The sequence below is a fragment of the Cyphomyrmex costatus genome, unplaced genomic scaffold (assembly GCF_001594065.2).
Source record: "Cyphomyrmex costatus isolate MS0001 unplaced genomic scaffold, Ccosl1.0 scaffold60, whole genome shotgun sequence".
Lineage (NCBI taxonomy): Eukaryota > Metazoa > Arthropoda > Insecta > Hymenoptera > Formicidae > Cyphomyrmex > Cyphomyrmex costatus.
This window is the reverse complement of record NW_017280156.1, coordinates 608,355-623,330: the sequence shown is the minus strand read 5'-3', so window position 1 is coordinate 623,330 and position 14,976 is coordinate 608,355. Positions and strand designations below refer to the sequence as shown.

The window sequence follows — 14,976 nt, the reverse complement described above, 5'->3', positions numbered from 1 at the left end:
ATTCCCGTTGATAATCAGAGGACGATTCGACGCGCAGTTTATTTGAACGTTATGACTACGCTTATCGCAGCCGTGTCGTAATCGGAGCGGATCTCCGTAGAGCAATCGAGATAAAACGATAGTCTCAGATTTAAAAGACAGGCGTCTGACTATAACGTCGCAAATAACTTCCGTCAGAACGGTAGACTTAAACGCGCGTAAATGTGGAGCACTTTTGCTGTGTAAAAGTGACTGTCTGGTGCCGATAGGTGATTCTCGGATTCTCACGATGTGCCGTGGCCCAATTTTCTCGCTCCTTATACGATCGCGTTCTGTAACAACTGCATTGTTACGCATCAATCGGCTGTCGTGACATTTCCAACGATTAAATTCTGTACTAATTTATTGATTATTAACAATGTCCGCGTGGTAACACGACGAATTCTCTCAATCGCGACTCGACGCAGGTTCGTTCGATACAGTGCATGCTATTTTCCATGAAATTGCACAACGGCGTATTCGCATGTACGGATTGGAAACGCGAATCGCGAAATGGTAGCCGACGATGGTATCGTGTGGCATCATTGGTGCTGTAACAGTAATAACGATCGCGTTCCATGCCTGTGTACTTAGTTATCTCATGACAAAGCAGCGAATTCGAAACGAGAAAACCGCACCATGGCATATTAAATTTTCAGAAACACCTTAGTTACCTTAGTACAACGCAATTCATTATATAGAGACGCCGCACAGCAAATATTGGAAGAAACTTGCAACCGTTTTATCATTGGCGATAAATTTCACTGCCATTGGTAGCCCATTGGCAGAAAAAGCAATTCTTCGATGGAAATAATATAGTTGATATTTTTCTTTACATACATATTTTTACAAATATACTTCTGTATGTCCCTGTATTCCGTTTTACGGATACAAGCCTCAAGAAAAAACATTGCGACCGAAAATTTATCGTTAAAATTTAATAGATATGAGTAAACTCTGCGCTCTTATCAGTTCTTCGTGCTTTGGAAATTGACGATAATAAACCGAACGTATGTTATGATCGTGAACATTTGCAGCAATGAATGCAATGTATCGGTACATGTGTGAGAACCTTATCTATCATGCCATTGCAGTTCACTACACGCCATGGTGGAATACCTGAAAACCGTCATGTTGGATTACCGTGCGATCACGATAGATATTTCCTTTGAATTAATCTCTATTGTATTCGCGGCTCGCTCGTTGTGCATAAGCACAGACATGTTTCGCCTGACAAACTATCTCGAATACTTGTTGGACGAATTCATCGCAGCAATGATGAAGTACGAATCAATCAGCATTATAGCGCCTATAATTATCGTATTATCTATTATTACAAGTGGATTTTATTTCTCTAACATTCCGATAAAATTTAATTCGTTTGATGCTTTTATAGAAAAATGTATTTTTTACGAGAGAGAGAGAGAGAGTAATATACATGAAGATAGATATTCGTTCGGATAACTTTTGCAAAAAATTTTAATGAACCGACTATCTCGTAATGTTTGGCCATTCGCCAACTGGCTCTATGAAACAGACACGAGCGATTAAAACAGAAAAAATAAACGTTATAAAGTTGGAGAAAATATTGAAGGTTCCTTTAGCATAACTAAAAGCTTTTCTCTGTTGGAACTTAATTGACACAACAAATATTTTATTCAAATATACATCTTTATTCCTAGCGTGGCATTATACAGGAATCATGTAAAGGCGCGTATTTACGCGACAGAATGGTAGAATATTTAAAAGCGGTGATATCGCATCACGTCTGTACTGCTTTCTACTTTTCCGTAAAGCAACGCGTGACATAAACGATGCCGACTGTCCGCAGCAAACAGGTCTTTTATCTTTTAATTAAACATTTAAATTAAAAAAAATGTTTAACTACATCTCCATATAAAATTAATACTCGTATATTAAATTTTAAATTAATATATTAAATTTTAAAAAATATGAATGTGCAGTTGAGACAAAGACTGTTAAATTTTGATATACAAACAAAATTTGGCGACTGATATCAAAGTCTTTTCTTTATCAAGTCTTAATAACCACTTTGTGTAACTTAAAAAAATTTTTGCTATCTCATTTTAATTATAATTTTTTATCGTAAAATCTTTCTGTCAAATATTATTAACTGAGAGCAGAATGAATAAACGAAACTAATAAATGTTCATACTACACGTGGAGGTATATTATTTCATACCACGTAAAAGTCGTTTCTCATAAACTTTTTTCATAAATGAAAGCGGACAAAGATGACCAAGCAAATGCTCAGCAAAGAAAAAAATAAAAAAGAAATCCAGAAACCAGCACTCGAACCAATATCGTCCAAAACTGTTTCTTCTCCTACGCTTGTAACACATTTATTACAATATATCACACGCGGGCACGCAATAATTTTCTATGTAGCAAATATATCGTATATTTTTTCCACATACAAAATCTAAAAATAGTTAACACATTCGCAAGTATAACGAGCAATTTTACAGTGCTTTGATTTCGCATCGCGGAATAATATTTGAAGTATGAAACGCGCTGGTGATAAAAATTGAATGTTCTATCTCCACTGTTCGCGTTATTGCTGTATAAAGCAGCGTGAATCTTCGCGAAATAATGTCTGCAGCGTGCAACACTTCGCAATGTAGATATCAGTTCGCGAAGCCCGATGCTGTCGCGTTTCGCGGGGCGAATTTATGGTCACTCTATATATCTCGTGCCGCACACGTGCACGCGACGCGATGCGTTTTGAATTCAAAGCGGTGGCAAATCGATTGGCAGGAGCAAAGGAAGAAGCGAGTCGGGTGACGGGAAAGGAAATGGCGAATCGTTTGAACGAGACATCAGCGATTATTTATCCGGATAAACAGGTCGGGTCGTCCAAAAGCGATTACCACGCGGCGTAATGTCGGCCAATCGGCGCGGCGGTCGATCGTTTGTCTAGTTCGGAGCAACATCATTATCGGCGATATCCGAGATAAAATGGAGATTATTTCGAGGAGATAAATCATTTTAAACTATATTCCAGGCCGGAATTCCTTCTATCGCTAATAGCGCGCAGTCAAGTGAGAGGGAGAGCGAGCGAGCGAGAGAGAGAGAGAGAGAGAGAGAGAGACGCTACTTCCTTACGTTTATTTTCCAAACGCGAAGCTATCGGTTATTGCGAGCAATAAGGTGCAGTTATGACATTTGTGTCGCAACTGTAACTGTCTCACTGCATCATAAATTATACAAACTGTAAATACAACTGAAAAGGAAAAATACATCGCGCGAGATGCACAAATATACCATTTTTTTTTTTTTTTTAAATTAAGTGATTGTTTACAGCAAGAATCGATTAGGAAAACTACCTCGACATGTAATTTAATTATTCGATGAATCACGTGTTTGTCGATGAATCTCTTCTCGTTCCTCTTCAGAGGCAACATTTAACTGATCACCGTCGGTTTCTCTTACGGTTACCTAAAGTGAGAGGGAATTCTCGTGCAGAAACACGTGAGAGGCTGTTCTAACGGGTACAATAACGATCGATACATAGTTGGCGCCTTGTGCGAAATTCGGCGCGACTCATCTGTATTACATGACCTGCACGTGTTATCCGGTAGAGTGTCGGTCGGTGGTCAGGAGAACGACTATACGGACGCCGGACATAACCCGTATGCAATATGCATAACACAGCCGGTGACGTATTCCATGAGAGAGCGACCGAAAACCGCGATATTCTTGACGGCAGCGCGATCGAACGCCGCGACCCCAAAAACGCTTTTACGATTTACGAGAATAAAATCCGTTCTAGTAAATGGGCAACATGGTATTTTTTGCAAGAAGTATCTTAACTGAATGAATAACGGACGTGTTAATTCTTTAACTGAATAACGATGGGCTGCGCGAGAAAAGTAATGGATGCTTTCCAATTGTAAAATCACTAGACACTTCCGTGCACATGGCGCCACAAGTTATGTCCCAATTGCCTAACCGTTGACACAGCATATCCGTATTCAGGCTCGAGGGTTACTAGTCGGCTATGTAAGTTTGTGTTTTTTTTAGAGGCAACTACATATATATTATCCATATATATTACGCGGTAACAATAAATGAGATTGGAGGATGGCCGGCATTTTTTCTTTTTTTTTTAATACAGGCGGAAAAGGCTACATTTAATCCAATTATATCCAAAACCGCACATAGCTTACAAATTGTATTTCAATTGTCGTACATAATGCTACATTTTGCGCATTCCTGTACATTTGTGTTAAGCAATTGGAAAGTACCCAATAGGTCGCGACAGTACGTCGCACATATTCTCATTACAGCGGAAATATATCACGATTTTATTATAAAGAAAAATTCTTAGAATTCTTCGAACTCCTAGAAGCAATATATTGCGAATTTCAAAATCCGATAAGATCGAACGAATTTAGCAGTAAGGAAAGTCTGATTGAACAAATGATTTTTTCAAAAGAGAAGTTATATTGAAAAAGAACAGTATGCGGGCTTATACCAGCGAGATCTTGAGAAATTATTTAATTTTTCTCTATTTTCGCGGTACATCATCCCAAAATACCTCGGCTTTCAGTTACTTGAGTAATACGATACAGCAGCTCGTATATTATTTCGTACTTTTCATTTGAAAAGAACGATTAAATTATATTGAAATGAATGAAAAATTCAAAGCATAATGAGATATAAATGATAGTATCGTTAAATAATTATTTGCCTGTAAATATTGCAATCAAAACAATAATTTATAATTTCCATTCTCGATTCCTCTACTTCGAATGAATAATTCACGCAAAATACCTATTTCGATAAATAGCCGTCGATACAATTACAAATTATTAATTGCGGAAGATAATTAATCGCTTGATAATTGTTAATTGCAATAAGGAAATGGTCGTTCTGAGGGACAATATGCGAATAACAAAACAATGACCTTGTTTATATGCAACGGCCAGCTGTCGTGAAAAACGAATGTCGAGATATATTTAATTTATTATAAAATGAATGCACGCCAGATATTCCATTTCTTGCGCATTTCATATTAATTTCGATATAAATAAACTATTGTTGCATATTAAATTCAATTTATTTTAACAATAAAAGTACCTTTGTTTTGATAAAAGAAGAATATAATATTTTACTATACATAAATTAATTTACTGGTTTTCTTTTTTTTCAAATTTTATGTTCCAGCGAAATTGTGTCATTTTAATAAATGAAGAAAATAAAATTAAAATTCCGTGAAAATATGTGGCGACGAGTTTTTCTTAATATATTAAAGTCACGCATGATTTCATTCCGAGATGTAAAAATTACAGAATAATGATAATTTATTCTCTGTACACGTAATACGTATACACACAAGCACACATGTATGTATATATGTATGTGCATATATAGAGTATTTCAGGGACAAACTTTAGAGGATGGATTTCAATAAAAGAGAATCAACTTTTGTTAAGAAATCTGTGCTCTCCGACACACTTTTAAGCAGCTACTCGCGTATGACATTACTAGTTCACGTCCTTTGATTTTGTTTTTGTAACAAGACAACAAAGAAAACAAAAACACAGAGTATTGTCAGATGACACGTGCTATCGATTGCATACTTCATAATTCGAATGAGGACGCATGGCTTAAAAATGTGTTGAAAAACATGAGTTCCTAAATAAAAGTTGTCTTTTTTGCCAAGATTTATAATTTTCTAAAGTTTGTCCCAAGGATTTTGAAATACCCTGTGTAATTTATTTTTACAATACATTTTTAAAGTATTTACGATGGTTGTCTGTGATATATCTATATGTACCTTTTATGTAATACTTTTTATGTAAATATATGTATCCGTTATACATATTTGTGACTTCGTGATATACACAGTGAAAGTGCTCTAAATGTGTGTAGATATTCTAGATATAAATATTCACACAATATTTACATCGAATTATTTAAACTTTAAAAATTCAGCTTCGATCGTTATGGGTCTTCATTTCTTACTTCTTATTGGTTGTTTTCACATGTATGGTCAAATAAGAGTCTTAATGTTCTTATCGTCTAAATACAAAATTTTTGAAGCGATGTTGATTATAATTTCTCGTTACTATTAAAATTTCCTTATTATCCTCTCAACCTTTCTCTCTATATTCGAGATTCGAGATCTGCATGTTCTCTTGTACCAATCCGCTTATGCACTATAGCTTGCCAATTGATCTTGCAGATCGACCGATAATTACGTAAGAGATTGTCTTCTCTTCCACAGGATTTAACATACGCGGACGGTGGCCACAATTGGCGGAGTATAATTTTCTCACTACTAGTCATCGGTTTCGTTATCGCTGGCATTGTCACAGCAATTTATCTCCTCGGGTGAGTATACATTACTTACTGTCCTTGTGTGTATGTGTGTTGACGAGCTCCTGTATTGTTTCCCTTATGTTAACTTTTAATAATTTAATTCTCACAATTCCATCAAATATATATCAGAGAGAAAGACTGAACTTTCTTTTGCAGGTAATATAAAATATTAACGTGCACTACAAAATTTATTAAATTTTGATAAATTTTTGTTTAAATAGTACTACTAAACTTACAATAAATAAATACTTACTTAATAAAAAATGATTCTTAACGGCTCAAATACATATATATTTACATTTAGCAAATAGGTATTTAGTTGTTGGATTAGTTACTAATTATTAAAATTTAATACTTTTTTTCTCAGTTGTGTACCTCTTCTAACTCAAACAAACCTCCATCTTGGCTAAAAGAGATTCACATTTAAGCAAAATACAATAATTTCGATCTGTTTATTATTAATGCTTAAAAAAGTTTATGTACTGCTTTCTAAATTTGCTCTTTATTTGATTTGTTTGCAGATATGTTGACGAGCTCCTGTATTGGAGTGGCAGGCGTCTTACGTTAGACGAGTGCCTTCGTGATGACCTGACACCGCACAGGTTACCACCGACTTGGATAACCCACGAAAAGTTCGTCTACCAAGCCGACGATGGTTCTCTCACCCTTCTAGACACTCGCAACAACGTCGTGTCCCTTTTAGTCTCTAATCATACACTTGTACGTATACATACAATGCTTATCACTGCATTCTTTGCGCTTCGTTACATAATGATAAACTTACCCATGTTATACAACATGACACCATACAAGCGTCCAAATATGCAAGTATAATGATTATGGCAAATAATGACAAATATTCAATCATAAATTTGTCCCGTGGAAGTTATAGAATAACTACGTATATTTATTAAATAATTCTTTGTTATATATCTCTCTAAATATTTAGCAATAAAATTTTTGCAAATTAAACATTTTAAGGACAGAATTCGCAATGATTTAAGACTTACAAAACAATTTCCTACTGCAATTGTGTGAATTTTTTTCTTTTAAATTCTTCACGATAAACTAGATAGAGTGCGATTTCTTGGAAAGAAAAAATAATTGGAGTTATTTAAGAGAAAGGGAGTTTTATGGACCGAGCGATCGGAAGAATTATTTATGAAGAAAAAAAAGTATTGTGCTCTCTAATGTGACGGAAAGGAATTAAGAGATTAAAATTATTTTAAGAATGGGAACCTAAAAAGTTGTGCGAGACACAAGAAACTTGAAACCTTTTTTCTTAAGAAACTCGAGAACTATCATTTATTAATAAACTTTTTAAAAAATTATTAGTACGACTTAACTTTGGTTACGCTTCGTTTCAATGTTTTATAAACATACAATTTTGATAAAACGCGGACGATTTGGACGTAAAATATTCAATATCAAATCTTGTCGTCGAATGTCTAAATTATTGCAAATGACAAATAAGCAATGGTTTAAAATGTTTAAATCTACTAATTTTTGAATTCAAAGAGCATTTATAAAATATAATTCTAATTCATTATTTAATTAACTATAGCGAATTAATTAGCAATAAAACTTTTGCGATCGTAGAATCTCTACGCAGTTAATCAGCTGAAACTAATGTTTTTAAATTATGCAACAAACGGATGTGTGAAACTTCCTAAGACGCTGCGTAAAAGATGAGATTGAGCGTGTGCCTTTGATCAGCTATACAAATTAAAAATTTATAATTAATTTATAATTAGACTTTTGGATATATACGTTATCTCGTTCATAATTATTACGGATTATTTTATCATCTACGAAATCAAATATTCAATGTTAATCAAAAAAGTTATTAACACACTCTGTGTGCGTGTGTTTAAAGTAAATATATTTATTTAAAGAATTAATTCCATTTGTATATACGTTAATTAGTTTGTTTCACATAAATATGTATATTCTGGTTTGGAACATCATGCCAAATAAAATCGATCAATACACATTGCGAGTGAAAATACTGGAGTGAACGAGTTGTCCAATTTTCGGCAACGGACACCAAATTCATTCATGACCAGATAATAATCCTTGTCGGATCCGAGCCACTCGGCCAAGAGAGACATTATTTCCATCAGATTTCGGCGGAGCCCTAAATCATCAGCCACGGTAGGAATATCCGCATTAGTGATGCACCGAGGTATCTTAGCTCCCTTGGTATCTAATCCGCCGATACCGAGCTATTGTCGCGTTCATCCAGGATTAATTGGAAACATGACCCTGGCACTCGCCAGATAATTACGCGCCAACTGGCTACGTGCAGATATATTTCTGTGAAACATGCAAATGCGAAAAGGAAGGAAAAGGAATAAATCACAGAAGAAAGGGAGAAATAAATATGCGAGCTTTCCGTTCTTTGTTTGCCATTTATGATTTAGCTTCTTAATTGTTGCGTGACCAAAGAAAATAGTGGGGTAGACCTTATGAATTCAAAAACTTCTAACTTGTGGGATCCAAAAACTCTCAGCTGGAGAATAGTTTTGAATTATCGGTTATATTTGTGATTTAATTGTTACGTTAGTGGAGAAAATGCAATACACAAACAGGAGTAAATATAAGTACTGCTAAGCTGAAACAGAATTTCTGCTGTGCAATAGTTTAAGTTTCCCACGAGAGATAAGTTTGCTCGAGAATATAAGAAGATACATATTTTAACGCAAAATACTGCATTTTCAGTTTACTTTCTCTTCCTTTTAAGTTCCCGATAGATTTCTAATTGAGACAAACAATGAAACAACATTCTCGAGCGTTTCTATGTGCTGAAAATTTTTATATACGATAGGGAATATAAGCTAAACCCTTTATCGAAAGTCAGTTTTGTTCTACCGATCGGCAAACCAGTCGAGTGTGCCTTGCGGCGTGTTGCGAAACAAAGACTGGACCGCACATAAAATGGAATCCGGGGCATCCTACGGTTTACCCAGGGCTGCAGGCACGCACGGGATAAATATGAGGAATTCTAAATACTGCGATATTGCGCTTGAGATTCAATGATACCATCGAGGTATTTCGATTGCAGTAGGTTCGAAGTGGGAAAAAGCGATGATTAAAAGTTCTTACTTAATCATATTATTTTGAGAATTCTAACACGCAACGTTCTATGAGAAATGAAATACAAAGGATGCAATTCTTTAAAACTTTTAGAATGAATTATCACTCTAAAGAGTAAAATCTCATTCTTAAAGATTGAAAAATGAAAGTCTTTTTTTCATGAGTGGCGGCGCAATGTTCATTCTTTCGAGCGAGATTCCACTCCAAAGAATTTAGAGAGTGTAACAAAAATTACAAAAATGTGAGAGAATCACGAAATGAAATGTACAAAGGGTCTCTATGGTGAGTTCTAATATGGACAATGAGAAAAAAAAGAAAGGAGGACGAACAGCTTATAACGAGACAGAAAAGATGATCGATTTATAGGATAGCAGTAGCAATAAGTATGCGTGCGCAAGAGAGCCGATCCACTTAGTCTGGACAGATTACAAATCCGCGTCCTTTTTCTCTCTCAAAGCGAGAGGCGAGGTATAGATAAGTGTATACGACGCATTGATCTGATCTGGCGTTCACCAGGACACGCTACGTCCGACTCATATCGCCACTCTTTCGGATACGAGTATCGACCACCAGCGATATTCGTGTCTATGCATAATGCTATGTTACAACTTGGAGGTAAACTTGGATGAACCCGCTACCAATCTTAATAAAGCCAGTTATAACTGCACAAACGATAATTGCAAATTTATTAAACTCTAGAAACGAGATAAAATTACCTTGCGGATTAAAAAAAAATCCAAGCAGAGGTGAACTGAAATCAGAACGCGCAGGTGTTCGGGCGCGATGTTAATAATAAAACAACTCCTCTTTTATGTACATATGAGAATATTTTATCTTTTAATTTAAATCCATTCATTTTCAACATTTAAATCACAAGTGGAATAAGTTTCATAAAAATATGCAGATATCGAACATTATAAATTCAAAGAAGTCATTCTCACTCAAATAATACTTTAAAAAATATATAAAATATAATTTCTCCTGTGTTTGCACGTGCATAAAAAAATTATTAATATAATAATAATAACGCCAGAATAAAAATTGAATAAAATTTAAATATTACCAGAATTAAAACTGATTTGATAAAAGTTAATTAAAAAATCGGTAAAGTATTTTTTTATAAGATAAAAGCATTTCGTTTACGATAAATGTTTCCAGCTTTCATCAGCAATATAACTGACTCTTGAATTAAATTGTAATGTTAAGATCGGATTTTGGTTAATATTGCACAGAATGTAATCTTTATTAAACGTTGTTTTCAGAGACAGCTGAACGTTCAAGGCTACGAATGCAGCTCTGATCTACGTTATGTATTGTTCAGGCACAATGTCAAGCCGGTAAGTAGCTTAAACGTGGAAGTCCCTCGAGAAAAGTTTTTCGCGCAGCAGCTGCATCCTAACTTTCTGATCCGTCGCTTATCGATAACGCTCGGATGTGTAATACGACGCGCAGCAATTTAGTTGCAGTTAGCTGTCGATTATCGCTATCGAAAACACATTCACTGCACTAGGCTCTCCCTTTTTTTTCCCGATCCTTTTATATTTCATATGGTACAGATGTCGACAATTTTTCAGGTCTTTCGGAACACTTTCACTGCTCTTTACACTGTCTATGATGTCACAAACGAGTAAGTATATTAAATATACAAATATAACTGTATAAATATTATTATACAAAATTAATTTAGTATACAGGAATAATTTTAAAAATAATAAATAATATGAGTGGATTTAGACAACTGTAAAAGTAGACTACAAATTTGAAAAAAAAATGCCAATAAAGAGTCAACTGAATGCATGTATGTGTACATAAACTTATTTATTACATAATGTAAAAGTAACAGACACTTCAATCCTAGTTTGAATCCTCAATACATGAATTAAATATAATTACGAGTAACGCAAATAAACATATATATGCATTTTCATATTTAAATCCAACGAGAACGGTCGTAATAATAATAATTTGAAAATGAGGTGCATAGTCAGATAAATGATTCAGTAATAAAATGGACTCGTTTTACTTCTAAATCAACTACTTTTTACGACGATATATCTCTTTTTTAAATTATTACGACAGTTCTCATTAGACTTAAATATGAAAATGTAAACATGTTTATTCGCATTACTCGTAATTATATTCAATTTTGTGAGAAGAATCTAAATTAAGAACGAAACGTCTACGTTATATAATAAATGTAATAAATTTTATGTAAAAAAAAAATTGATAAGTTTATACATACGTACATCCAGTCGATTCTTATTGGCACTTTTCTCAGAAAATTTATGGTTCAAAAATATTAATCTACAAATTTTACTTTTTTACCTGATTTATTTGAAATCCTTTTATCACTATTTCTCCGTGTTTCTAAAAATATACTTATATAACAAAAAAAACCCGCACTGGAATGCAAATGAAATCACTAACTTGCATTATACATTTGGTTTTCTAATCTTTTATTTACCAGCCATCACACACCCATTCGTCTACAAGCGTCGCGACACATGCATCAGACACGATTGCAACATGCCTCCTGGTTGGGCAACACATTCAATCTCCTGATGATCTGCGAGAACGACATTTTTCTTAGAATGGGTCCCACCACGACGGAGGACATCCGCTTGACTGACACGGGCGTACCTGGGGTGATCTACAACGGCGTACCTGATTGGTTGTATCAAGAGGAAGTGCTACCGAGACCGCAAGCGATCTGGCCCAGTTCGGATGGCACGCATATCCTCTATGCCACGTTCAACGACACCAGAGTGAGCGCGCTGGAGTTCCCTTGGTTTGGTACGCCGGGACAAGATGGAGCCGGACCGAACCCCCTAAGCGCGTCCAGGTCCTTTCCACCTTCCAAATCGGTTAGATACCCGAGACCGGGTTTCCCCAATCCAGAAGTCGATTTGTGGGTCATAGATCTTAGTAACGTGAGCTCGGCAAATTACAACGGTACCGGCAACATCACGTGGTCAATGAAAGTAAAGCTGAGGCCACCGGTGCTCTTGGACGAACAGTACGTCTATTTATTGACAATTATTTTTATTCTAATTGTGAAATACACGGGATAATTTGTAGAAAATATAAACTCAGTATTGAAAGATTGAATAATAATATAGGACATCGATTTCGCTCATTCATGATTTCGTATTAATGAAATTCGTATTAATGAAGTGGATATTTTCAGAGATTACTATTTGATATCGGCCGGCTGGGTCGGCGAGGACTCTTCGCAGATCGCCGTCGTCTGGATGACGAGGATGCAGAACCTATCTATAGTGTCGGCTTGCCGTGCTCCCACGTGGGAATGCGAGGTGACCCACACGGAGCGAGCGGCCGAAGGACTGTGGCTGGACGCTCAACCGCATCCTCTCTTCGCTCCAGACGGCGACAGCTTTCTGCTGTTGGCCACGGTGCAAGAAGGTGATAAGGAACACTTCACGCACATAAAACACGTCACACTCACGCAACAAAGAATAGCAGTGCTCTCCCATGGTCGTTACGAGGTGAGTGGCTTGTATAATTAGTATATCATGAGTTACAAAGCTCTTTAGACGACAATTTCTATTAAAATTTAGAATAGAAGTCTATTTAAAACTTTATGTGCCATGCAATATAAAAAGTGTTTCAAGAATTAAAATACACACGTTTAAAATACATGGCATAAAAAATTGTAATATAAAATCTATTCTACAAATTAGATCATAAATTATTGTCAGGAATAATTATAATAACATAACGAACATATAATGTAATATAATGATTAAAAATGTAGTACATAAGAAATAAAATAAGAGAAAGAAGTTTTAATTGCTTAAGTGCTTTCTGAAACAGGTGAGCGAGATCTTAGCGTGGGACACCAAAGCGCATCTCGTATACTATTTAGGCACTAGAGAAAAGAGACCTGGTCAAAGACATCTCTACGTAGTACGCGATCCTGCCGCAGATGATCCTCGTCACTTCGAGCCATTGTGCGTGACGTGTGACCTCGGGGATGTTCTTTGGAGTAGTAGGCAAGTCCATTGAAAAAAAAAAAAATAGACCGATGTAATTGATTCTCGGCCACATAAAATTAACAATCGAATTTGTTGAACACCGCAGGTTCTATTACACGAATTGCACACATTTCGGTGCTTCGGTCAGTCCATCGGTGGACAACAACACGCAGGGTTACTACGTACTGTACTGCGAGGGTCCTGGCCTACCCCTCGCTGGCGTGCACATGATGTCATCGCACAAGATGATTCGTGTGTTGTACGACACAAGGCTCCAACGAGCGGAAAAATTGTCAGAATTGGCACTGCCTACCAGACGAAACTTTGAGGTAGATAATTGATATTGTTGCGATTACGTCTTAATCTCAATCAATTTTATATATTGATATTACAACTTGAAATGATTGGCAGGTGCCGCTACCTCAAGGTTGGCGGGCTCAAGTGCAGCTGCTGTTGCCGCCTTCGTGGCGGGAAGAGCTCAGGGACGCGGCGTTTCCTGTACTCGTCGAGGTGAACGGCCGACCTGGTAGCGAAGCCGTCACAGACAAATTCCGAATAGACTGGGGAACGTATATGTCGAGTCACAACGACGTAGTCTATGTGAGACTGGACGTACGCGGCGCTCGTGGTCAGGGAAAGAAGGATCTTTTCAGAAGGATAGGCGGCGTCGAGGTACAGGATCAACTCACTGTGCTGAGACATCTTTTAAAGACGCACAAGTATCTCGACGTCACCAGAGTCGGCGTATGGGGATGGGGTTACGGTGGATACGTGACCGCTATGGTCCTCGGTAGCCAGGAGAATGTCTTCAAGTGCGGCGTAGCGGTGAATCCAATCGCCGATTGGATGTATTATAGTAAGCACATAAATTTCATAAAAGCGTATGGAGTGCACGGAAAAACAATTTTGCTAAAGAGAGTATCTAAAAATTTAGCTTTATTTATATTATAACTAAAATTTTGATATCAATCAGAATGTTGATTATCTCAATTAGAATTTAACAGATTTAACCAGAAAATTCCAATTTGTTTATTTCTTCTAGAAGAATAAATTAGACGAGGGTATGTTAAGTTAGCACCCCAACTATAGTACTCAGGAGTTCTGATTAGAGTTCCCACTTACTTTTGACGAGACGAAGAGTTCCCTATAGTTAATAACAAGAGTTCCGCTCAATAAACATTTTTTTACATTTTTTTAAAATGGGGTGCTAACTTTTTATCGAATTTCGAGGTGGAATAGTTCTGAGCGGCTTAATAGCTTCAATTTGCGATTGCCTAGAGTTCCTGATATGTAAAAAAAATTTTCCAATATTAAAAAAAAAATTAAAAATTTTTGAAAAATTAATTTTTAGATACAGTAGTTCTGATGATAATTCCTGCTTCTTTTTGACGATACGAAGAGTTCTCTATGATTTTTAATGACATATGCGCTTAATAATAATTTTTTAATAATTTTTAAAAAATGGGGTGCTAACTTTTTAACAAAATTCAAGGTCGCATAGTTCTGATCAGCTTAACAG

General features: G+C 36.0%; 1 protein-coding gene across 1 annotated transcript in view; it reads left to right on the top strand.

Annotated features, from left to right (window-relative positions):
* LOC108779581 (dipeptidyl aminopeptidase-like protein 6) overlaps positions 1–14,976 on the top strand; it is a 44,658-nt gene that overhangs the window by 25,929 nt on the left and 3,753 nt on the right. Inside the window, exons 3-11 of the mRNA XM_018547018.1 lie at positions 6,272–6,378; positions 6,888–7,086; positions 10,725–10,799; positions 11,037–11,089; positions 11,930–12,478; positions 12,650–12,968; positions 13,297–13,475; positions 13,564–13,786; positions 13,869–14,313. Coding sequence (XP_018402520.1) covers positions 6,272–6,378; positions 6,888–7,086; positions 10,725–10,799; positions 11,037–11,089; positions 11,930–12,478; positions 12,650–12,968; positions 13,297–13,475; positions 13,564–13,786; positions 13,869–14,313 — 2,149 coding nt within the window. The remainder of the gene's footprint in view (positions 1–6,271; positions 6,379–6,887; positions 7,087–10,724; positions 10,800–11,036; positions 11,090–11,929; positions 12,479–12,649; positions 12,969–13,296; positions 13,476–13,563; positions 13,787–13,868; positions 14,314–14,976) is intronic.